The sequence below is a fragment of the Ceratosolen solmsi genome, unplaced genomic scaffold (genome assembly GCF_000503995.2).
Source record: "Ceratosolen solmsi marchali unplaced genomic scaffold, CerSol_1.0 scaffold29, whole genome shotgun sequence".
NCBI classification, from domain to species: Eukaryota; Metazoa; Arthropoda; class Insecta; order Hymenoptera; family Agaonidae; genus Ceratosolen; species Ceratosolen solmsi.
In genome coordinates this window covers 10,919,595-10,946,309 of record NW_011948417.1, presented here as the reverse complement: position 1 = coordinate 10,946,309, position 26,715 = coordinate 10,919,595, and the positions used below count along the sequence as shown (strand labels likewise).

Below are 26,715 nucleotides of genomic sequence, written 5' to 3'. Positions count from 1 at the left end.
AACTAGATAATGACTATAAAAGAAATATTGTTTAATTTAATCATATAGAAAAATGGAAATTTGAAGATTTTTATAATAGTGTTTTAGTTAAACAAAACTTGTTTAATTAGTAAGCTTACATCAGATATCTAACACATTGGAGAATTGAATAAGAAATTGAAGAATGCGAATCAATATTCATTTTACTAAAAGTAAATAAACAACGAAAGAATTAAAACTTAAAAAGTGTGTTTGTAAGTAAAGATAAAAGTGAATTTTGTACCTAATTTTATAATCCAACATTTGTATATTGTAAGATTACAAGGTGTTTTTAAAAAACCCTCGCTTTTCGATTTTAATTGAATTTCATCAACACTCAACCTTAAAGACCACTTGTCGGGATTTCCGCCTATTTGTTCTAAGGTCGTTCGCGCTTGTGCAAATCATCCAAATGTCGTAAAATACGAATACAAAACTTAAAAAGTGATTGGGAGTAAAATAATGACAAAGATTGACACGGTTGAACAAATGCAAGTAGTGAGAGGTAGAACTAGGTGTAATAAATTATAATGATTAAGTAACTTGAATTTTAAAGACCGGATCGTAGCTGTCCTTTAAAAAATTTGTAGATAACAAAGCTTTTTTTAAACAAGATCATATTGGTTATTTTAATAATCTTAATTGCGTATTTAAATCTACAAATACTATTTTGCATCTTAGGTAAATCTAAAATTTTCCATATATAAAAGAAGAACTGACTTAAGCTAGCCCTAATAAAAAAATGAAAAACCAGCCGGCAACGGCATGTAAGATTACTCGCGCGAAAAAATGGCGAGTTTTACTTTTGTGTTACTAAAGAGTACCCGATGTTATAGGCCTACATCTATAGACTTTTGAACCTAAGTGCCATGTGCAATACTCTGAGTGAAGAGTAATAGGAAGGAACCTTGACATTTACACAAAAGTTGCTACTGTGCTTGTAGCAATTTTTATAATTTAACCAAACGTTTTTGACGATGTTAAGGAGTTAGAGTGCATAGTAATTTTTTGGAAAATAGATTTCAAGGATCAGAAAAGATCAATATTCCAAAATTGAAGAAAAACGTAGGGCATAGTTTAAGTAAAGGTCAGAAAATTTAGTAGTGCCTCGGTAAATGGAGCGGTGTCTTCGTCCCTGCGTGTTAAGGCTTGAGGAGGTGGTGAGCTGTCTGCCACCAGCTGACGACTCAATTAGTTTGGATGATATGGTAGGTGAGCTTTACGCCACCATAAGTATTATAGGCTGGCACGTCTGTTGCTAATCTGGAGCTGCTACATAATAGCAGATAGAGGAAAAGAGCACTGGTGCGATGAGTGTAGAAAGTCAGGGCTGGTCAACTCCGACCACTTGTGAACTTGCTAAAGTCAAGAAAGAACAGCTTGAACTACTCACTGATTGCCGGTCTACTTCTGACACTAAGATAGAGTTACAACAGAGGCATCCTCCACCACCATTGCGACTTAATAATGGGTTTTATTCAGGAGATTTAATACAAGACATTCTTAAAGCAAGTAAATTTAATAGTTTTGCTCATCATACCCCTGCTGCCAAACATGAAAAGATACGTCTTATGATTGAAGATAGTATAAGGTCAGTTCTTATATTTTAATATAATTTGTTGCTAATTTATAAGTTTCTGAATAAAATTGATTTATGGCACATTAGCAAATGGCATATTTTAATTTAATTATTAAAACTGCTTGAAATTATTATATCATTTATACAAATATATTAAATTATACAAATGAATAAAATAAAATATAAAAATAAGTTGTTACAATAAAATATATTTTTAATTTTGTTTCTTATTTTATAAATTATAGTGAAGAGTCAAGATCTCGTGTGCAAGAAATTTTTTCTCAAGTTGAGCAATTAAAATTAGAAGAAAAATTGTTGCTATATTTAAAACTTCCTATATCTTTGACAAATACAAATGGTGTAGTAGATCCATTAAAACAACCTTTAAATCCATTAGGAAATCGTTATGAAATTCATCAAACCATTATGTGGATTAAAACACATCTTGAAGAAGATCCAGAAGTTTCTTTACCAAAGCAAGAAGTTTATGATGAATACAAGTAATTTCTAAATTATTTAGTATTTATTACATATACATGCTTAGTTCAAAATTAAGAATGCTTTATAAGAATTTATTTTATAGTATATTTTGCTCAAAAAATTCTATGAAGCCACTTTCCACGGCTGATTTTGGAAAAGTAATGAAGCAAGTATATCCTCGTGTTCGACCTCGTAGACTTGGAACACGTGGTAATTCTCGTTATTGCTATGCTGGAATGCGAAAAAGAATAAAATTAGATCCTCCAATACTGCCTATAACAAGTTGTACAGATATGGTAGGTTTCTGTAATTTTTTCAAATTTATTATATCCTGAAATTTTATAAATAATTTTTTTAATTTTATTTTCATTGATGTTATTATAATTAATTATTTTATGTTAGATTGAAGATATAGAGTATAATGTTACAGAAGATATGCTAGGAGCTGCTTCAACATTGATTAGAGAATGGGCTGAAACCTTATTGGATGTAAAATTTCCAACACTTTGCTCCTTAGGAAAATATCTTGTTAATAACCTCTGTGTTGACAGCCGATCTCTGGCTGCTGTATGTATATTAAGTGCATCAACAGAACCTCAATTTGTGACTAATAAAGGTTTCTTCACTTTTAACACATTTATAATGTTTTTTTTGTTTTTTAAAGATTATGTATAATTATTAAATTTATGTATATTGAAATTCATATAAATGAACAGTTTTTAATAAAATGTTATGATTAATTATAATAATAGTTATATATATATATATATATATATATATATATATATATAATGTATGTATGTGTGTGAATTTTTATAAAATATTATATTACAAATATTATTTGGTAGAATTGCAATAGTGATAATACTAATATTAATATTAAAATTGACTTTCAAAACAAATTGTAATACATGAATTAAGTATATTAATATATTATCTAATTATAATGATTTACTGCGAATTATAATTAATTATATGTAATTTTAGTTACAAGTTCTGGATTACAAGTAATACCTGTGTCAGTAAAAACAGGTAAACTGAGAGAAGCTCAACTACAATTACAGCGTAAACTTCAAGAGCGAGAACATATACGTGATCAGAAACACGAACATCTTAAAAGTATTTTACAGGTAACTATTAATTTTTCTTTTAATTGCTATTTATTATGGAAAATCATACATAATTTTTTTTAACAATTTAGAGCGAAGACAAAGAAAAAATAATTGTTCCAAATATTGAAAGTTTTGGAGTAGGTGAAAAAAAAGCAAAAAAAACTAAAATTAGTCTGAATAATTTGGAACAAGGTACAAATGGATTAAATAAAGTTATTATGACTACTGTTGTCTCAGCTGGACGACAAAAAAAAAATTTGAAAAACAATCGATCCTGCAGTGTCTCCCTGCAGTCTAACTGTGATAATTTAATAGTACAACCAATTCAAGATGAGCAAAATAGTAACACGTCTAAATTAATTAAAAATGATATTGTAATACTGCCAAAAGAAAATAAGTTGAAAACTATCCGAAAGCGTTCAAACTCGAATGTTGTAACTCAAGTGTCTAATTCCAGTCCTGAAAAACAGTTCAAACTTTCGGATGAGAATATGATTTTACGATCTAGACTTTCCTCAACTTCGATTCAGCAATCTACAAAGATATCAGTAATTCTAGCTAATGACATGAAAAACGCTATGAAAAACAACAAATCAAACAATTCTGTTGCTGCTGTTACTAATCATTCTTTAAAAAATTGTAATAAAGAATCACCTGTGTGTTTTAATGATGACTCAAAACTAAATGGTTATTTTAATGGATCTGATTTAACAAATAAAACAAAGACATTGAAAAGTGGAGCTCATCCACTGCAAAAGAGTTCAAATGCTTTCATCAAAGATAAATTTTGTTCTATTGATACTGATGCTTTATATGATTATTTAAATGGAGGCAATAATTCTCAAGAGCAAGAGGAAGAATTGCTCCAGTACTTTCAGCAAAGTAATTCGTCAAGTTCTGACGTGGAACTCAGCATGGTTAGTGATACAGAACAGAATTCAAGGCAAGATAAAGTTTCTCAATTACGAATTATTTTACAAGAAAATTTGAAGGATTCAGTATTATCAGGTAACAAAGTTAAGTTACAAAATATACCCCTTGATAAGCAACAAGTTTTACAAAAACACAATTTAATTTTACCAACTCTCTTAAACCATAATACACTTAATCCTAGACGGCGAGTTAGTTTTGAGACAAATATTATTAATAATAATCAAAATAATAGCAATGGGAACAATAGCAATAATGTTAACATCAATGGCAATGGTAACCACTATATTGGTAGCAACAGCATAAATAGTTTTCACAATAATACAATCCCGCAGAGTCCAAATACTAGACGGAGAATATTCAATTTTACACCAATTTCACCTGGACCTCATTCACCAATTAATGGTCGTGTTTCAAAATCAAGCTCAGCAAATGCAAGTCCTTTCGTTTCTCCTAGAAATACACCGGTTCCGCGTTCAAAGAGTAATTTACAAGGAAGCTATCGGTCTCGAGGTTCACAGAAGATACTTTCACGCTCAATGTCTTGTAACGTTGCTTGCTCCATTAACAGAAACAATACATTTATAGTACCAACCAGTGGATCCGAATTGATTCGGCAAGTTAATTCGCCTTTAATATCTGTTAGTAACAAAGTTTCACAAGCTCCACAGGTGCTACAATTAGTACATACATATGAGGATAAACTCCAAAGGTCGGACAGTTTAGCCTGTGATGCTCCTTTTCTGACTGACCTTGCTCCTCAAGAAGCACAATTGCTTATTAATTATCCAAGTCAAGAGAATCTCCAAGAAATCAAGAATATCTATCAAAAACATCAGCCAACTGATCAAGAAATATCTGATTTGCTACAAAATGAAAAACAGCAGTATTGTAAGGAACAGGTCTTTTACCGTTCGCAATCCGTTCCACTGCACAGAATGGTGAATCCCGCTATCCTATCACCGATTTCAACTCAATTAACGTCCAACATTTTTAGTCATAGTTTTAATCCATCGACAAGCAGTTCCATAGCTCCGACCCCAGTTCCAAGCGAGTTTAATGATTTTAATTCGATAGGGCCGTGTAATGGCTCGAGTTACTTACTTGACGTTAACCCGCTCATGACAAACAATCAACATTTCATAATGGAAGATAAAGAAATTATTCCGGAGAATTTGAGTAATATATTTGAGATGTTGAATGGAGAGGAGCCGGAAATCATATCAGAAGATGCAGTTAATAAAGAAGAAGATTCAAATCCTATAATTATGAGCCCTCTACCGAGCTCGAACCTCAATAATAGTATCCTTCTTGAGGATTCTAGTGCACTTCTAGAAACCTGGACTAATGGAACTAATGTAAACAACGAGACTGCTATAATTAATAATACTCCAAAGTTACTTCATTCGCGATCTTATCCAAATACACCGCTACCCCTACCGAATCACTCTTTTACACTTCAGTATCCCGAGGATAGTAACGGCTCGAGATCTTATCCTACGACTCCTGTGCACAATATGCAACAGGAGAGTTATAGAGAAAATAACGAACCGATGTTATTTAGCCCTACATTAAATACTCTCAGCCTTCATAATCAATCTGCGAATATAAATAGTGCATCCTCGACAAGTGTTGAGTGCAATATGGCTGATTTCCTAGAACCAGACCTGCCAAATGATCAAAATGATGATCTTGGATCTTTGAGCAACTTTGAAGGATTGCAGGACGTCGGTACTCTATCACCTTTGTTTACAGAAGTTGTAGAATCAAATCATTGAAGGTCTGAGGTTTTTAAAGGATACTCCGATAGAGGGTCATTCCTCATAATATATTAGTGAATTTTTAATATTTGACTTTAAATCCAAATATGTAATCTATGAATCAAAATTTATTAATTAATTTATATTATTGTTAAAAGTACTTGTTGATTTGAGAGATGAGGGCAAGCTTTTAATATCAAAATATCATTATATTTCATTTATTTATATTATTTTTTTCAAAGAATTATCTTAATAGTATATGGTATGAAATTAAAAATAGTTAATAATAATTAAATCCAAATGAATAAACATATTGTTGGTTTTAAAAGCTGTGAAAACAAAATTACAACTTATTTTACTTTCATTAATTAATAAATAGTACACTACTTCATCTTTTTAATAACAATTTCAAAAATTGAAAGTATTGCAAGATCATAGATTCTATTATTTTGTAAATAAAGATGGACCAGATGTTTTACATAAAATCTGTTGTAAAGATTTTAATAATATAGTGTTCGCACTCTAAACTATTTGTTTGTTTAATTACCTCATATTTTAGAGTAGTATTAATAGTATTTGCGTCATAAAATTAATTTATTAGTAAAAATTTAAATGTTTGAGAGTAAACATATTTTTAATAGAACATATAGATTTTATTTGTTAAAAGAATTTATACCACTGTACAAAATAAAGTCTTTAAATAAATGTCTTTGAAAAGAAAAAATATGTATTTTTAATTTATTGTATGCATATTTATTGCATTTATTCGAACATCAAATTTTTACTAATAAAATATATTTTTCTTGTTTATGTTATTTTTTTAATGTAAATATTAAAATATTTGTAGCATTTTTAAAATTAAAATAGATTAAATAAATATTATTGATGTAGCTTTCAGAAAATTATATTCGTTATTGCTTACAGTATAACCACAGTAAAATTGTATTTTATATAATTTGAAATTTATATTAAAAGTAATAGAAATTTTTTCTTTGATATTTTCTTTAATTTTTCAAATAATTTTGATGTACTGTAATCATAAGCACTCAACAACTTAGAAAATTAAGAGAAACTTCATTTATAGTAAACAAAATATTTTATTATATCATACAGGAAATTATTTAATAAAATTAAGTCATTTTTTAGAAAGTAAGAAGCTATTCTAAGTAATATTAAATTTATACTTACAAAACGGTACCATTTATTAAAATTATAATGTAAACTAATTGTTTGAAATTGATAGAAAGTTAAATTTAATTAGATAAATATGATTCGAAATAATTATTATCCATATCCATAAATTTTTAATTAGTACAGAAATTTGTTTAAGTAATCCATAATGTGAATAGACAATAAGTTAAATTACAAAAATGAAGAAATTCTAAAACTAATCAACGAATAGAAAAATAAAAATAATGTTTGAAATTTAACTGTATTATGCACATACAATTCTTGATAATTTAAATAAAATATTTTAAAAACCGAAAATTTTATGAAGGACATAAAACAATGATTTTAATTAATGTATTAAAAATAGAGTTTAATAAATTTTTTTAAAAATATAAATAAATTTAGTTTAGAAGAGATTACTTATATAAAAATAAACTAAAAAGAAATAATAGTCGCACACTATTATTGTGCACTTAACAAATTGTACGTTTGCTGTAGTTCAATAACAATGGCTTGTTTTTTTATAGTAGTATAAAATTAATAATAGGAATAAAATAATTTAATGTTTTACAAAAAATATTGAATAATTGAAAAAATATATAGTACACGTCATACAGACAATCACAAATACTATAAAATTTTTAATATTCTATTAACACAACATATATCGTTTAACAGAATTAAAGTATATGACTCATTGTCAATGTTTGAATAGTGAAAGTGATTGACTATCACTTGATTATTTTCCAACTTTTATTTTTTAATATCTTATTATTTATGTTATTATTAAGCATTAGATTATAATATACCTGATTGAAAAAAATTATTCGTTTCGCTTCAAGTAAAAACAACTGTAAATATTAAATTGTAATTGTATAATAATCAAATTATTTGTCATCGTATTGATTTACTAGGCTAAAAAGCATAAAAAATATTAATTATTTTTTATTAATATTAAATATTTTTTATTACGAAAACAAAGCAATAATGGAAACAAAATCAGTATTCATGAAAAATAATTCTTAAAGTATTTTAAATACAAAAGTTCGTTTATTCAAGATCATATGTATCGTGTATATCGGTTTCAATTATAAATATAATGATTTTATTAAAGTGATAAGAACTATCTATATTTATTTTAGAATAAAAAGAGTATTAAATTCGGTTAGTTTTTAATGAAAAACCAATTTTATCTTTTACAAAGTCAACACGCAAAATAAAATCGTCTTAGGCATTTATATACTACAGTAATTTATTATTTTATTGTTTATTTACTAATATATTATTAATTAAAGTATTATAATAAGCATTATTGTTCATGATTTTCATATCAATTTTTAGCAAAATAAAAAATATATATTTAAATTATTCTTTTAAAAGCTTTTTAAGAATATTTGTTAATAAAATGTAATAAAGTAGTATGTTATAAATTTGTCTCAATTTAATTATAAAAAAGCCTTGTCGTGCCTACAACTGTCGATATGATTCTTCAGTATTGATATATATACAATATGCATATAATAGGTTAATAAAAAATGGAGTTATAAAAGAATTTATAAGTAAAATTAAAAAAAAATCATTTACTTATTGTATTTTTAATTTATAAATACTTTTAAACAAATTTTATTAAATGAAAATTATTTATACTACATACTATTTAATTGTCAATCAATTGTAAATTAACACAGATAATTAATAAAGTGATAACATTTGCCATTTATAAAAGATCATAAAAATGATAATTTGTGTAATTGGAAGTCATTTTTCCCGGTAAGTCCATTTTCAAATTAGTACTAAGATTTAGAAATCAAGTTAATTTAGTTATGAAATATAGTTATTAAATTATATGATTATATGAATCTCATATTAAAAACAGAATTGTTTAGGGATGTTTGATTTATTTTAAAAAAAAATTGTTACTAACATATATAAAATGATTATGTGGCTTAGTTTATAGAAAATAAATTATTTTTATAACATAACTTATATACAATTTATACAATTTTAGAGAAATTTTTAATTTGTTTTATGTGATATCATACCTTTAAAAAATAATAAAGTAATAAATTTAATTAAAGTAATTTAGGTTTAGAAATTTATTAAAAATATACATAAATATAATGTTGTGAAAAGAATATATTTTCTTATTAAATTAAAATATGATAAATTTATTGAATTCATATAATTCAAAAGGTTTATAAACACAAAATAATCTTATGAAGTTATTATTAAATGTTTATCGCTATTTGTATTCGTAAGCTACTGATATTTTTTTTATTATAAATTGATGACAAGATACTGATATTTATTACTTATAAAATTAATTTAATACCATTTGGTAGTATTGGCAATGTGAATTCGATATAAAATATGCAGTAAAATAGTTGTTAATATTATTGTTTTTTTTCTTTTTTAAGACCATGATTGTAAGTAATGTACGGTTTATTGAAAAAGCTTTAAAAATATCTGAAACAAATCTGTTCTTTACAGATTTCCTTTCATATTAAAGTAGTATTTTATTAATTATGTTCTTATGTAATGGTATTTTTATATAAACTTAAAAAAAAATTTATGAAAATATTCTTAAATATATCTGAAATAAACAGGTTAAATTTAGTATATAAATAAAAAAAAATTGAATTTTAGTATTCATTTTCACGTATATATATGTTTTGCTAAGTTTTAACTACATGTTATAATTACATTTCAGTGATTAAGAATAATGGGTCTAAAGTATACTTTTAATTTAAAGACAAATTATATTTTCATAATTATATTTGTAAATTAAGGTTTGCTAAAAAATAGCAATAAAGAATTGAAATCATAAAAAATATTATTATTATGAAATAATAAATAAAAATAACTTGGAAATGTCTAATGATCAAAATTTATAAAAATATCGATATTATCAAATTATATTTTAAATATAATCTCAATTTCAAAAAAAAAATCTCAATTTTTATTGATTTACAATTTTTTTTGTTATTAATAAAGTTGTAATTATCATTATAAAAATGATAATTTGATTATATTATAACAATTATATAGCTAACATATTAAATTTTTTTTAGGTTTATTAACTATTAATTTTACGTAAATTTATTTTACATAGAAATCTATTAAATCTTCTTATAATAAAAAATATAATAAAGTCTTCCGTAATTTAAATAGTACTTCAATATGTATTTTAACAATAAAGGCAATTAATTTTTTTATAGAAACAAAAATATTTATAAATATTTACAACAAGAATATTTATAAATATTATTAATATTATAATTCAAATTGAACATTTAAACTGTACTTATTATTTTAGAAATTGTTTAAAACAAACACGCTATAAATGTTTTACAATATAACAATTTTTAATTTATTAAATCAATTTTCATATTTTAATATGTATAAAATATATGAGACAGGCATTTGTTTTATTAATTTCAATGAAAATTAATTTTTATTTCATTTCATTTTTTATTTATAACTATTTCTATCGAGAATATAATTAAATGTGATATGTGCATACATAGTTTAATAAATATGTTAATCATTATAATTTATGAAAATTTTTGTATTTATTTAAAAATGTTTTAATTATATACATATACACCTATGTATACGTCATATTGCATGTACAGTTTGATATAATTATAACTTCTAAATTGCAATTATTTTATGTAAGTTTAACTTTGGATTATGTTAGATTGTTTTTAATAAACTATATATAGAATTCGAAATTTTATTTTTAAAGCTTTCAGTATTAAGCTATGTTTTCAGGTATTAACATGTTTAATATGACCTAGTTTTTCATTCATGTGGTAATTTTTAAATAAATATTTTAATAATCAATATTGAATATATTATTAATGGGTAGTTTGCATAAATAACTAGAGTAATATAATTTTAAATGAATTTTCATAAATGTAGATAGAAAACTTCTATATATATATTTGATACAAATTTGTGTAATATAATTTGGAAATATAAATAAATAGTTAGTATTACATGATTTAAAGTTAAGAATTTAAGTTTTATGAAAAAAAAAAAATAGATATGATTTATTTTAATGTAAAGAAACTATTTATTAAATTTTTACTCTTCTACATAGTTAGTCCAAGATAGGTGACTCAGTATATACAAGTTATTGAAAATCTTTATTGAAATATGATAGTATATGAAACCAATGTATTACAAAGAAAAATTATATAATCAATATAAAAGATACATCACATTTTTTATAATTCGTCATGATTTGTCTTCAAGATATAATAAATTAGTTATTTCATCAACATATTTTAAACATTTCAAAAATGTTTTAGAATTTTAACAAACAGAAATAGTAATTCGTGTGTATAATTTATTGATTATAAAATTAATGTTTTTCAATATTATTTTTATAGATTTTACGATCTTTTTCATTTATATTTGAATATATGCACAGAAGTTTCTGTTGAATTTTAAGATCATGTACTTGCACATACACATGTGCAAACACAGTAAATGTGTAGTGCTTGCATACATAATTTTCCAAGATAAATGTATACAATTTACCTATATTTCAGATTAATCAAAATTTTTATAACATTTATAATTCAAACATCAAATTTATTTTATAAATTGTGAGAAATAAATTTTTTGGAATGTGCTTGACTCGATGTTTTAATTTTCAAATATAAATTTAATTTTTAATCAATCTAGAATATAAAAGCTAATGAAACAAGATGATATTCTCAAAAATAATATATTACATAACATTATTTGGTACGTCTACTACTTTTCGGTTTATATCATTTTTAGTTTCGTATCGTAGTTTATTTCCACTAAGAAGTGTTTTAACATCTTCTACATCCAATGTTTCATATTTTATTAAAGCCTCTGCAATTAGTTTATGTTCTTTACTATGATTTTTTAAAATTGTTTTTGCTCTGTCATAAGATTCCTGAAATTAAAATAGATAAATTACGTCTAAGAAAAATTATATTTAAATTTAGCAAAATTAATAAGTACCTGTAAAAGTCTTTTTATTTCATCATCAACCAACTCATTTGTAGTAGAACTATAATTAATATGTTCTCCGTCAATATCTTTATGTACTCTAAAACCAACTTTTTCTGACATACCATATTTTTTTACCATAGCTTCAGCAATCTCTGTTGCATTCTTAAAAAAATATATAAAGTAATAAGTTTATGATAGTTTAGTTTATTTTATATTTATTTTTTATTAAAATATTTACATTAAAATCATTTGAAGCTCCAGATGTAACTTTATCAATTCCAAATGTAAGTTCTTCTGCAGCGCGACCACCCATACATGTATCCATTTGAGCAAGCATTTGAGCTTTAGTCATATAATGCATATCTTTATTTGGCAAATATGCGGTCTAGCATAAAAATGATCAAATTTTATTATTAAATTATTATTTGTACCACATATTGAACTTACATGTCCCATAGAATGTCCTCTTGGTATTATTGTAACTTTATGCAAAGGAGGAGCTTCTTTTGTAAAATATGAAACTAATACATGACCTCCTTCATGATATGCTGTAAGAATATTTTCTTCGTCATTAATAGCTCTTCTTCTACCTTCAGGTCCCATTATAACTTTATCTCTTGCCTGTTCTATGTGATCCATTGTAACATATTCAGCACCTTCTATAGCAGCTTTCAAAGCTGCTTGATTAATCTAATATTGAAAAATTAATTTAATTTTGCTTTCAATTGTATAGTTTTTGTGTATTATAACAAAATATTATATTATTAATACCATATTTTCTATATCTGCACCAGTAAATCCAATAGTTCGTTTTGCTAACACTTCTGTATTAATATCACGAGCTAATATTCTTGTTAAATATAATTCTAAAATTTCCATGCGTCCAAAATAATCTGGTGCCCGAACAAGAATTTCTGAATCAAATCGACCAGGTCTTAATAATGCTTTATCAAGATCTTGGCGTCTATTTGTTGCTCCTAAAACAATAACTCCTTCATTTCGATGAAAGCTATATAGAAAGATTTTACTTATTAAAATAAATAATCAAATATATGAAAATAAACAATCAATTATCAATTATTTTTACCCATCCATTTCAGAAAGAAGTTGATTAATTGTTTGATTAGCATAAGGATGTATGGCAGAATGCGTACGTTGTCCTCCAACAGAATCAATTTCATCAATAAAAATAACACAAGGAGCTCGCTCTTTCGCAGACTCTGAAAATGTTTTGTATAATACCAATTTACATAGTTTTAATATAACCATTTTAATTTAATACTTACTGAACAATTCTCTTACTCTTCGAGCTCCTTGCCCAACTAATATTTCATCAAATTCAGGGCCAGCTGCATGAAAGAAAGGCACACCAGCTTCGCCAGCTACAGCTCGAGCCAATAATGTTTTTCCTGTTCCAGGTGGACCAACAAGTAATACACCTTTTGGTAATTTTCCACCAAGAGCTGAAAATTTGTTTGGATTTCTCAAAAATTCCACAATATTCAATAACTCTGATTTAGCCTCTTCAACCTAAAAATAATCCTTAATCAGTTTTATAAATTACATTGAATATGTATTTAAGTTTAGTATTCAATTGTAGAATATAAAACTTACACCTTTCACATCATTAAATGTAATTTGAATATCTTCTGGATTCACTTCTACTTTATTACTCATTTGAATTTTGAAAACACCACCCCCTGTCATTGCTAAAAATAAAATTATATTTATAATTATGTTTAAATGAAAAATTCAATATTAAGACGTTTTAAATTAAATAATAAACCATGAGAAAAAAACTCATAAGTTATAAAATGTATAATATACATTTTTTTTGTAAGAAAACTTAAAATTATATCTGTTACAAGCAGGTTCTTTTTTAAATTAATTTATCAATTATACTAATATTCAATATTTTTTTATGCAATGTATTATGATTGTTTAATAAGTATAAGTAATAAAATTATTTTATTATACTATACATTATATACGATATAGATTATATTACATATAAATAAGTTTTTAATATATATTTTTGAAACATTAGTTTTAAGACTAGACTATCAAAAAAAGAAAAAAGAAAAAGGATAATATAATTTTATTATAACGATACTAACATTTATACGCACCCATTAGAACAACTACAAGTACAACAAGTAAAAGAGTTACAAAAATTTGTTGTGTAAATTTTAATGCTTTAAATGTCCATCCATTGTGTTTTTGATCATGTCCTGCTAGATAACCTTCAGCAAAGGCTGCTTTGATATGTTGTAATTCACCAACTTTTATATATTTATCATTTTGAGATTTTCTTAACTTATCTATTTCTACTGGTTTTTTTGAGAATACATTTGTAGTTTTCTGTTTAGATCCATCATCTATTCCATCCTGTATATTATTATAATTGTGATAAATATATGTTTAGGTATTTCGTAATAAAAAAAATGAAACTCACAGATTCCATCCATTTTCGAAATCTTACACTTAATGGAGGATTTCTAATAACATCTTCTTTAATGCTACGATATGTTTTAAAATATTTGACTTGTAAACTATTTGGATATATAACTGATGAACAAAATTTATGAAGAAATCTATACTGAGGTTTAGTGTAAAGATACACAGTTGATAAGTTAATAGTATCTGTTAATTGTGCATAAGAGTTTTTTTTATTTTCATTAAAACTTATTCCTGAAACATATGACTCTTTCCACTTATTTTTTGTTAAACTACCAGAACTTTCTTTTTTCGATAACTGTTCTAAAATTTTCAATATATCATTTTTACTAATTCTTAATGGAGTAGCCAAATTTTGTACATTTAATTTGTCTATACATAATTCTTTACAACTTTTTATAGCCTAGAATTATAATGTGAATATAAAGAAAATATTTATTATTATTGAAAAGCAATCTACTCATAATATTACCTCTAAAAAGCTGCTTTTACATAAAATACTTTCAGTTATTTTATTTCCAGAATCATTTTGTTTTTTTATTGGAATTACAAATGGTGTAGATCTTGGTGAAATAACAGATGTAAATTGGGTCAGGTGATACAAGACCTATTAATTATAAATATATGTACAATATTACAGTAATTTTGTTTTTTAAGACAATTCAATTAATAAAATTTAAAAAAGTTTTTCGAAGATTGGAATATCACACGAATATACATGAATTTTGCAAAATTGAAAATATCTGTTTCATTTTGTGTATATACATATGAATGTGCGTATATATGCATAAGTATGTACGCATGCACGCATGCATATATATACACAGTGTAAGCATGCATGCACGTAGTATCGCAAAGAGAACAAGTAAAAATAGCAAATGGTACTTATATTAAATATCTAATAAAAAAAGATTCAAAAGTATAAAATATATTCAATGTTTATTTCAATATTAAATACAAAATTGAATAAGTAACCTAAAAATAAGTATAAATATATAAATTATTAATGTAATTGTAAAAATAGTATAAAAAATGATAGTAAAAATAAAATAATAAATATATAATAAAAATTTATTAAATTAGATATATATATATATATATATAAATTTAAAAATATATACCTGATTGTGAGATTGTAGAGAAATCATTTCGTTCTTTTATTAAAGATTTCCGTATATAAAAGATCGAACAAAATTTTGCAAAACACTATTTTTTCGAGAATGAAGTTTATACAGTGAACAAAATTTTTTTCATATACATAAAATTTAATTTCATACTATAATTACTTTGAAGTCGTTGACACTCTAGTAACATCGTTCATCGTTTTATCGTTGCTCTGTGAGTGCTTGCCATCACGCAAAGCCAATAAAGTGTAGTCAGTCACTAACACCAGAATGAAGCAAGCTGGTGTCAAGTTAATTTACGTAAACAACTGATGCAGTGAAGTTACTGTAAAACTTCCCTTCATCAACTTCTTTGTGCTTGCTCCATGATTTAAATGTTTGACAAGCTGAGACAATTGAAAAACATTATATAAAAATAGAAAGCGTTTGGTAAAGTAATTTAAAATATAAAAATCACATTCATTCTGTGAAATAGATATAATAATTATTATAACACATTGAAATGACTTATTTACAAATCAATTTTTATAAAATGATGTAATTATATACTTTCAATACATATATATACATATACGCATATATACAAAATATACTTTCTAATGTTGAAATAAATATATGCATTTTTTATTTGTTCCGAAATTTTAATAAAAATTATTGAAAATAAATGAAAATTTTAATAATATTTTTACATATTAGATCGATATATTATAAATTATAATATAAGAATTTTTATATGTATTTTTTCATATTTTCATATTTAAAGGTGACGATTTGTAATTTCTGAAAATGTTTTTTTAATTTAGAATATTTATAAATTGAATATAATATATTCAATTTAAATGATTTAAAAACAGAAAACTATTTTGTTAAGAATGAATAACTTTATATTATCAATTTCTGCATTTTTATGTTGTTAGAAATTTAACATTTTCATTTTATTTATTTTTTCAATTCTTTTTCTATCTTAGACTTATTAATTGATAGTGGAACCGATTTGTAGGATTAGAAAATCAATTAGAACTGTACTCTAGAATTTAATGTATAAATAGTGATATTCTAGACTATCTTTTTGACCGGTTGGTTTAGATAGTATGTAAACACATCCAAATGAAAAATATAAAAAAATTTCACATTGTACAGTTAAGTATAAGTTGAAAAAAATAATACATTATATTTTATGACTTTTATATTTGATCATGTTCAGTTTACAATTTTTATAGTTTGCAACTAGTAATAATAACTAACAAGAATAGAACAGAAATATATTAGTTTACAATAAGCAATTAGTTTATGCCTAGTTTACAAACTGTATAGAATTGAATATCATCATATTATATTACTAATTGAAGATAATTAAATGTAAATATTTTTTTCGTTTATTATTAGGTATTTATCTATATGAAACGTATAATGAATATTAACAAATTAGGCTCCGATTTGAAATGATTTAAAATATTGAATAAATTTAAAATGAAATATGATTTATGTATATTATAAGGATTTCTATTTTTACTCATCATTTGATTCTCATTTCGCTTTGCATATCATTTGTTTTTCAAAAAAATTTAAAAAAACGTTTTAGTGCAAATTCCAACCAAAGCATTACTCTCATTTATTATTTTAAAAATTATAAACATTCTTTTATAATGTACTTGAGTTTTTTGATAATATAATAACATTTATTTGTAATTAATGTTTTATTCTAACCTTAAAATTTGAATACGAATATATCGTACATGTGTTACTATACTGTTCCTTTGGTAGTATATGCACATCTTAAAAACATCGAAGACTTAGTAATGAGACAAATCAGTTGCCACTTACTAATAATATATATAATAAACTTGAATTTACAATAATTTTAAATACTAAATAAATATTTTAGGATAATTCATAAAAATAAACAATATTAAAACAAGAAAAAAGGATTACTTATTTGAAAATTCAACAAATATTCAATTTTCTTAAGAATATTTATAATAAAAATAAATTTGAAAACTGAACTATCCTTATTTTTAATTTTAATCAATAAATTTGAATAATTAAATTACTTATGCATGAAATTTATGATATTCAAACTTGTATATATTATCAAGATTTGTGTATGAAAAGATTTTTCAACATAATATAATTATGATTATATCGGTTCAATATTCGTCAACCAAATTAGTATTTCAGTAAAAAAGAATATTAATTTGTATGGAATATTAAATCATATCCGAATATCAAATACTGTTAAGTTAATTATTTTATTTAAATGAATGTATTGAAAAACTGAAATATTTTACTGCTTTATATATACTTTTAACTATACTAAATATTTGATACAAATTTATAATAGATATGGAAATAACTCGGATGAGAGTGTTTAATATTGAAATATTGAATGGTGATTAATAAAGATCAATTATTTTAGTTTATTGAAAAAAAAGTTAACAATTAAAGTTAAGCAAAAGTTAGCAATTAAAAGTTAACACATAATTGAATCTTTAAAAGTATGACAATAAAATATTCAAACATATGTTTAGAGACTATGTCTATAGTAGATTATGTAATCATGTAAAAATATAATTTGTAAAAGTATTAATATATTGCTCTAGTATTCGATATATATTATATTTATACCATTTAAACAATTCTTATATTTTAAATACCTTAAAATTAGATTGTTATTATAACAGATAATATGTAGTAATTTTCAATATTTTATATTTTCAATATTTTACTTTCATTAACTGACTTAATTTTTCTTCCTAATGTATCAATCAATTAATATATGAAAAAATATGGAACTGAAATTTGTCGTATACTGCATGGAATACATTTATGTTAATTGGAACTAATTACAAAAAGTGTTTCAATTAAAATATTGAATATCATCAATGTATATTAAATAAAAATCTTTTCTTTAAATTTTAGAATAATATACAATTATCTGACAGATATATTGTATTAATAGAATAAAATAATGGAAATTCAAATATGTGTATAAATGAAACAGATAAAATATTAGTTGAAGGTTTACATATAATAACTAATCATAATAGACACATATTTCAACACTATTCCTTAAATTGTAATTAGAAATGGTACAATTTAAAAATGTGTACATATATTATTAATTTTTAAAAATGCAGTAATAGATATGCCTCAATAAAATTAAAATAGGAGTATCTAAAAAACTAAAAATACGTAAAAATAACTTTTAGTAGATTAATTTATTAATATTGTAACAATGTATATAGTACATGTGTGTTTTAAACACAATAATGGTACAGATATTATCAACTCTTTTTTAGTAAGTAAATTTCTATATATAACAAAAATTAATTTCATACGTTTACTTGTACATATACTAAATCAAGTAAGAGTGTTTTAATATAATTTTAATGGTAATAATAGTAATAGTTTTAATATAATTATAATTAAATTAATAACATATTTACGTCTTATTAGTAATGTTTCATTATTATGTATTTATGCTAGATACATATATTACAAAATATAATTGATTGCTTAAATAATATATTTGTTATTAATACATTCTTGTTATATATTTATATTAAATAAAGAAAAAATGCAAATATAATATAAAATTATACATTAGCTAATCGTAAAATATGGCTTATAATGAATTGGAACGAACAAGCAATATATTTATTATAACTTTAAAAAGATTGTATATGAATATTATATTTAATATAGACTTCAATGAAATTATTGCTGAAAGCATATATTATCATTATTTAATGCACAGCAATCATTTTATTATAATTCAATTTCTATCGTTAATCAATTATTTATACATAAAATTATTCTCAATTATTTAAATTATTTTTTAAAACGTTTAATAAAAGCATTTTATATAAAATTTTACATTAATATTATTTAAATTAAAACTTCTTACGTTAATATAAATGTTTCTTTTATAATATACTGAATAATAATATTAAATTCAATAATTATGTACACATATATATGATACATTTTCATATTAGGACGAACATATTTATAATTTTAAGAAGACTTAAAACTTTAATTTAAATATTTGTCTTAAAAAATTAAAATTAGACATTTTATATGCATTTTATAACTTAACATAAATATTTTTTAAATTAACAGAAGGTTTTAAGAATTTTTGGTTTATTTATCAAACAAAACAGTTACTTTATCCAATTGATATTTTGAAATTTTGAAAACGTACTATTTTTTGTATTGGTTGTTATTTACGGAATATTTTTATTTAATTATATTAAAACAATTTTTATGAAATGTTAAAAAACAAAAAAACAGTTAAAAAAACGGAATAGGCTAATTTAAATAAAAATTTAAAGAATATATTGTTTTGTCAATAAACGACATTGAAATATATATATATGACTCAGTTTTTCTTTCAAGAAATAAGACTCGACATAATCATTAAATTGTAATATCATTTATTACTCACGTCAATAAATCTGTTTTCTATAGATGTTAATATGAAAATAGTTAATGGGTTCAAATGATTTGAAAATCGTTGCTATTTTATATTTAATATTCTATTAATATTTTAGAAAATTTTTTTTTATTTTAATATATACATTGACATAGAAATGTAATTTGATATTCACATATATAAGTTTTATTTATTTATTTATTTATTCATTTAAAAAAAAAAGAAACATAATATATATTATAATAAGATAAGGTATGGACATGATTTTAATTTAAATATAGATGATTTAGTAAAATTTTTGTAGTAGCTAATTATTTAATTATATTTATTTTAATGTATCAACAAAAGTAAATTATATTTAGTAAAAAGTAAATTGTCGATAAAATTATATAGAACTTAGTATAAAGTGACTTTTTTTTTTAACTTTATTTAGCAATGCTCTAAACAATGACTCTCTCCCAGTTAACTTCTCTCAGTAAAGACGATATGGCACGAAACACGGTCTGTCTTGGCATCTATCAGCCGAACCGCCACGGAACGAATACGCCTTCAGTTTCGTGTGCGTATTCAACAGGCTTGTAGGCTCCTTGTATTTACATCATTTAGTCAAACTTTACAGCTATTAGGTAGTTTCTCTGCTACGTCGATACAGTGAAGCCATTATATTCAATACACGTTCAATTCTCAAGTGCACAATAATTGAAAGCAGTCAAGAGTGCTGATTGCATTACAAGAACGAACACCACTACAAGAAGCGCAATATTTAGGCACTCATCACAGGATCTAGTAACATAAATACATTTCTGTGAATAAATTATTGGATCGCGAAGCTCCCGCGAAAGGCTGGAAGTGTACAAAAAGACACCAGCCCCAAGGGCATTATTGGATTGCGAAGCTCCCGCAAACGGCTGGAAGTGTACGAAAAGGCACCGGCCACAAGGGGCATTTCCATCACGTGGCAAATACACGAAGAAGTACTAGAGATTTACGACCTCTTACTTTCAATCGAACTATTTACCACCAAGATATCAGGTATCAAGAAGATCCGGATTTTTACCTCATACCTCGACACGTAGTGCATGCTAACACCACGTGGCATCTACCACTGAACTGCAAGATCTCACTGATTCTCAACACAATCATCATTATGTGTAGTCTGTAAAATAAAGGGCAATCAACAGAACGATAAGCAAATAAATTTAATTATTGAACAAATGCGCTAACCCTTCCATTTGCCGCAATCCTCCCACCAAACATCTGGGAGTTTAGTCTAATTCTAGACAATTGGGTTTTTAGCTTTGGTTTGAGTTAAAAAATATTATAATAATGTATTAATTTTATATTTGATACTTATATAATATCTAAATTTAAAAAATTTAATGTTATACTTTTTAGATAGTTAAATAACATGGAATAATTTAAACAGTAATTTTAAATGAAAAATATTGTATTTATTAATATTTATTTTACACTTTAAATATTTTTTGTATTTACATTGTATTTTTATTGAGTATCGAAAATATTATTACTTATTAATGATCTAAAGACATGAAAAAATTGAATAGATCTAAAATTCTTAATTTTATACAAATTTATATATAGATATTAATATAATGAGTGAAATTAACTCAATGTATCTATTTGCTGATATTTTCAAACTGAAGTAATAATTTTTTTTAAGACTGAATAATTCAAAATTTTTAGTATCTAGACATGTTATTTTGATGTATTTTTACTGTTGACTAACATTGTGAATTCTCCAAGTACCACCACATGGACAACCTTTTGCCCATCGTTGTTCCCATGCTCTTATTGCAGCAGTTCTAGTTGTATTTTGAATTTGCGATTTAGCACCACATCTAGAATAATATAATTTTATCAACTAATAGATTTTATATTTTAATAATTTTCTAATTTTATTAATATACTTTATGTAATTGTTCCATACCTTGTACACTGTTTTACAAAAGAAGGTTGCTTTCCTAAATAGACATGTCTTACTATATCTACTATTTGACCATTGTGCATACATCCTTCAACTGGATTTAACTCTGGTATAAAAGTTAAATCAGGTTCAGTTCCATATTCCAACTAAAATTAAGTTTTTAAATGAAATAATATTTTATTTATTTATAAACAATTTTTATGAATCAAGTTAATTTTTGTAAATGTAGGTAACTTTACTTGTAAGGGAAAACTTTGATAAAATAAAATAGGTGTTGCTATAGCAGTAATGCTATTAGCTTGATGAACTTGAGGAATCATTATTTGATTTGGTATAAGACAGCAGTCATCTGAAAAATATATATTATTAATATAATCTTGTATGATTTCAAATGTAGAAATATAATTTTGATAAATAATTATATAATAATAAATTTGAATATAAATCAATGAAAAAATTTTATTACTATGAATAATGTTCTAAATTAAAATTGTCATTACCCATTAGTTGATCATCAATTTGTGGTTCACCATTAGGTTGAACTAATTTAGAAAGGAGCTGAAATAGTAAACCCAATACATCTATATTATCTGCACTTTTGAGAAATACTGGTAAACAAGATGGTCGAAGTAATCCCCAAATACGTATTATCACAAGAAGCTCCCTCAAAATGTTGAGTGCTTTATGATCTTTTATAAGTTCATACTAAAAAATTATAAAAATTATTCATTGAACCATAGTAATGTCAATAGTATGTATTTTTTTTTCTTACACCGCTAGATTTAATTTGCATTCTTTGTTCAGGAAGTTTAATTAACAAATTTAAAGCTAGATTAGCTATCCATTGTATGAGTTGTTGCAAAGATTGTAAAGTAATAGGTTCTACAGTGAATTCTTTTGGTTCTATATGTAATAATACCTAAAATAATAATTATCAAAATTATATTAACAGGGAAAAATTAATAAACAAAAAGAAAATAGTACCTTATCAACGTCAGTAATTATATTATCTGTTATTACTGATGGTAAACGGTCAGCAGCTACTTTATCATGAAATGTATCAGATGGTCTTAATAAAGATTTAAATGTTGTAGCAATAGCATGTACCATAAATAGCGAAGATAAATCTGCAGCTTTACTTTGTCCGCTTACTAACATTCTACATGTTTATATTGATAAAAACTAAATTATTGATTTTGAATATAAAATATTTTTGTGCAAATACAATGAGTTACCTATAAAGAGAAATTTTAATGCATAAGAACTGCATAAAATGATATTGCTGGACTATTAAAGATTGTCTATTAAAAGATGCATCAAAACGTTCACATAGTGCTTCAATCATCGAAGATCTAAGACATAAAATTAAATCAAGCCAGTCTAATCCTGTTTGTAAACAGTATTCTAATAAAGTACATGCATAACCCAATGTTAATGATAAACCTATAACATATATTTTAAAGTTTATAGTCACATAGTAATATCATTAAATTTGGACATATAAATAAATACTACCTTCTAAATATAATTTATAGATATATAAAACTCCATGTGTATCCACAAGTAAAAATACACATCCTAACCATGACATATCAATATGCGAAATTAATGTAGAAGTTTTCAAATATTTATTTATTAGTTCATCTTGACGCCAACTACTATTTAAAGATGAAACAGTAATTTCTTTTAAACCATCATGACTAAGACATCGTATAGAAGAGTCTGATAGTGCAACTAAAATATAACTAATAGGTGTGACTATAGATAATTTTGTTGATGTAATTGCTGTTATAGAATAATGACATCGATATAATGCTTGATGTTGCCATACCTAAAATAAAGATAAAAATTAAAAATAAAATACAACTTATATGTTTTTATTAAAAAATTATTTCTTTATTTACAACTGTTTTAAATGGATCACAAGTTTTTGACTGGAACAACTTATGTATTGGTTGAATTTTTTCACTTAATTCCCATACTTCAATAAATCCACTACCGTTATTATTTGCAGCTACTATTAAGGAATCTCCTGTTTCTGACACAGCAAATTTGAGATGAGTTATAATTGTATTAGCTATAAAAAGTAACTCATTTTTATAAAACTTTTTCTCATGTTAATAGATTGATATATAAATACATACAGGAATCATCTTTTGGTGCACCATCATGTAAAAAAAAACTAGGCAAAGCCTGGGAAGTTATATTACATCTTTCATCTATTTTTCTGACTGAAACTCGAAAACATCTAATTGGTAGTGCAAAATTGCCACTACTTACAGCAACTAAAAATTGTCCATCTGCCATTTAAAAATTAAATATATTTAATAAAATTATTTATAATAATATATACACAATACTAAGAATAAATTACTTTTTGCATAACTAATATCAACAGCAGTAATTCTTTGACGTATACTTCCTATACTTTCGGTAGCAAAACAAACAGGATTTTGTTTATCTTGAGTAATCATTACTGCTCCTAATAATCCAGTGTTTGATACAGTAAAAACTCCTTGAGCTGCACGACCACCAAACTGTTTAACTGACGGTGCATAAGGTAAATGGGAAAATTTTTCATTATATTGAGTACTATCTTTTTTCTCAGCAACTAAAGTAGTCTAAAAAAAATATGTATAATTTAAACAATATTTATAATACAAAAACTTAATTTTAATACCCTTTTTCCATTATGAAACCATGCTACTTCTAAAAGATGTTCACCAGGAAAATAATGAGTACCAATAATGATCCAATCATTTAAAACATTATCTTTAAATGTCCATAACTGTATAAGTCCAGTTGAATCAGCAATAACCAGCTTTTCTCCTGGTAAATCCCATTTTAAAGCAGTAATAGTGTCTTTATTTGTTAAAATTCTAAAAAAACATTCTTTATTTACAATAATTATATATACTTAAAATAATAAAATAAAATTGGTAATTACTTATAAGTATGCCATGGCATATTTAAATCACAAACATAAATATGACAACCCCATGTTTTACTATTATTATCATCTAATTCGGTACTTGCAGTAAATGCTGCAATATTGCGACTTGATAATGAACACAATGAATGTTGGTTATACGAGCTGAGAACATTTAACAATTATAAATATAACAATAGGTCTGAAGATAAATATTTAATAAATTATTATTTTTTAAGCTTCAGAAATGATAACATTTATATATTATACCTTAAAAAATTTTTATTGTTACTATTTATCTAAATTATAATAAATTGCTTATTTTTATAAAAATATTCATATGTATATATATATAATATAAATTCAAATAAACCATCTAATGCTCTTAAGAGTATATTAACATGTACGCATATACATATGCATATATAATACTTCAATTTATAAATGTACCTCTCATGATTAAAAGTTGCTTTTGAAAATCTTTTTCTATTAACTGTATATAATAAATCCATATTTTTAAATTGTATATAGAGTTTAAATCTTATGAAACATAATTTTTACTAATGTGTTTGTATAATTAATCCTACAAAAGTATTATATATAGTGTACATAGTTGTATATAGACATTTTTGTTATTTCGAATTTGCAAATATAAAGTGTACAAAAGCATAGATATTGTGCCTTTTGAGGCATGCGCAATAGGTAGTTATTCGCAGGTAGAAAAAAGTTTTAATTAAACTTATATGAATCTGAGAAATTTAAATTTGATGCTTTAATGGATATTAAAATAAATATCAAGAATAGAGTAGTATCTTTTTATATTAATTGAAGAAAAAATTATAAAATATCTTTTTATTGAAATGTAATTAAAGTATTATTATTACCAGTACTTATATATTTATATATAATCATTATTACAAGAATACGCAAGATAATTTTTTATATAAATACTTTTTAATTAGTTTTTATATTATCAATAAATTTTCAAAACAGAAATAGTTTGTGGCTATTATTTTATAAATCCTACAAACGTACAGAATATGGAATTATTTCATTGGTGGTTATAAAAAACAACTTATAAATTATACATATTCAAATATTGTAATATTAAAAAAAATATATATTATTTCTATCATTTTTATATTATAAAATGGAATATAAAATATTTAAAAACAATAAAATAAACATTTTTATGCAAAACAAATCGAATATACAATATTAATATAATATTAAAATAATAAAATATTTTAAGAAATTTTAGTTAAACGCTGATAAATCAATTGAAAATTGAAATAATTATGTTTAGAATATATTTTACTTTTTTGTATTGTATACAAATTTTTACTTTAGGTTTTAGATCATTTTATATTACATTTTACATTGAAAAAAATACTGAAAACTAAATTATTATTTAATAAAATAATAATATAATAAAATGATATTATTCATTAGATAAATATTTTGGATTACTATAAATTTCAAATGTAAATATTTCTTTAATATATATAGTTTAAAAATTATATTTATATCATGAAAAGTGAATTGTAATAGATTTTAATTATTTTATATATAATGTAAGAGAATATGTATAAATATATTTTTGATGAAAAAATATTATTATTAAAATATTAAATTATTTAGTAATACTTAAATCTTAATATTATCAATATACTTAAGGCTTACGACTGGTACTTATATATTTTTTAATATTAATAAAACAATTCCATCTCGATATTAATTCTTTACTGATTTTGTTGATTATTATTTTTAATTTATCAATA

General features: G+C 23.8%; 3 protein-coding genes across 5 annotated transcripts; 1 reads left to right on the top strand and 2 right to left on the bottom strand.

Annotated features, from left to right (window-relative positions):
• Positions 1–1,093: 1,093 nt before the first annotated feature.
• On the top strand, positions 1,094–6,060 carry LOC105360049 (homeobox protein 5). Its single transcript, XM_011496824.1, has 6 exons — positions 1,094–1,609; positions 1,843–2,097; positions 2,181–2,373; positions 2,480–2,693; positions 3,065–3,207; positions 3,279–6,060. Exons 1-6 carry the CDS (start codon positions 1,329–1,331, stop codon positions 5,895–5,897), a joined length of 3,705 nt encoding a protein of 1,234 aa, XP_011495126.1. The 5' UTR covers positions 1,094–1,328; the 3' UTR covers positions 5,898–6,060.
• A 5,713-nt stretch (positions 6,061–11,773) lies between these two features.
• On the bottom strand, positions 11,774–17,405 carry YME1L (ATP-dependent zinc metalloprotease YME1L). Of its 3 annotated transcripts, XM_011496600.1 has the most exons (12): positions 15,623–16,061; positions 14,974–15,108; positions 14,500–14,904; positions 14,162–14,432; positions 13,659–13,753; positions 13,331–13,574; positions 13,132–13,264; positions 12,816–13,053; positions 12,492–12,734; positions 12,283–12,429; positions 12,054–12,206; positions 11,774–11,985 (listed from the first exon to the last, which is right to left on the bottom strand). In XM_011496600.1, the coding sequence occupies exons 1-12, from the start codon at positions 15,647–15,649 to the stop codon at positions 11,791–11,793; spliced, it is 2,286 nt and encodes a 761-aa protein (XP_011494902.1). In that variant the 5' UTR covers positions 15,650–16,061; the 3' UTR covers positions 11,774–11,790. The 3 variants fall into 3 exon arrangements, with proteins under 3 accessions (XP_011494902.1, XP_011494899.1, XP_011494900.1); XM_011496597.1 differs by lacking the exons at positions 11,774–11,985; positions 12,054–12,206 and adding an exon at positions 17,333–17,405 and having other exon boundaries at positions 12,308–12,734; positions 15,623–16,011; XM_011496598.1 differs by lacking the exons at positions 11,774–11,985; positions 12,054–12,206 and having other exon boundaries at positions 12,308–12,734; positions 14,174–14,432; positions 15,623–16,060.
• Positions 17,406–21,675: 4,270 nt separating this feature from the next.
• MED16 (mediator complex subunit 16) lies at positions 21,676–25,471 on the bottom strand. Its single transcript, XM_011496596.1, has 14 exons — positions 25,385–25,471; positions 24,953–25,099; positions 24,686–24,884; positions 24,380–24,626; positions 24,150–24,305; positions 23,910–24,082; positions 23,518–23,836; positions 23,241–23,448; positions 22,990–23,164; positions 22,778–22,924; positions 22,506–22,710; positions 22,245–22,354; positions 22,009–22,151; positions 21,676–21,919 (listed from the first exon to the last, which is right to left on the bottom strand). The coding sequence occupies exons 1-14, from the start codon at positions 25,444–25,446 to the stop codon at positions 21,793–21,795; spliced, it is 2,418 nt and encodes an 805-aa protein (XP_011494898.1). The 5' UTR covers positions 25,447–25,471; the 3' UTR covers positions 21,676–21,792.
• Between the last annotated feature and the right edge of the window lie 1,244 nt (positions 25,472–26,715).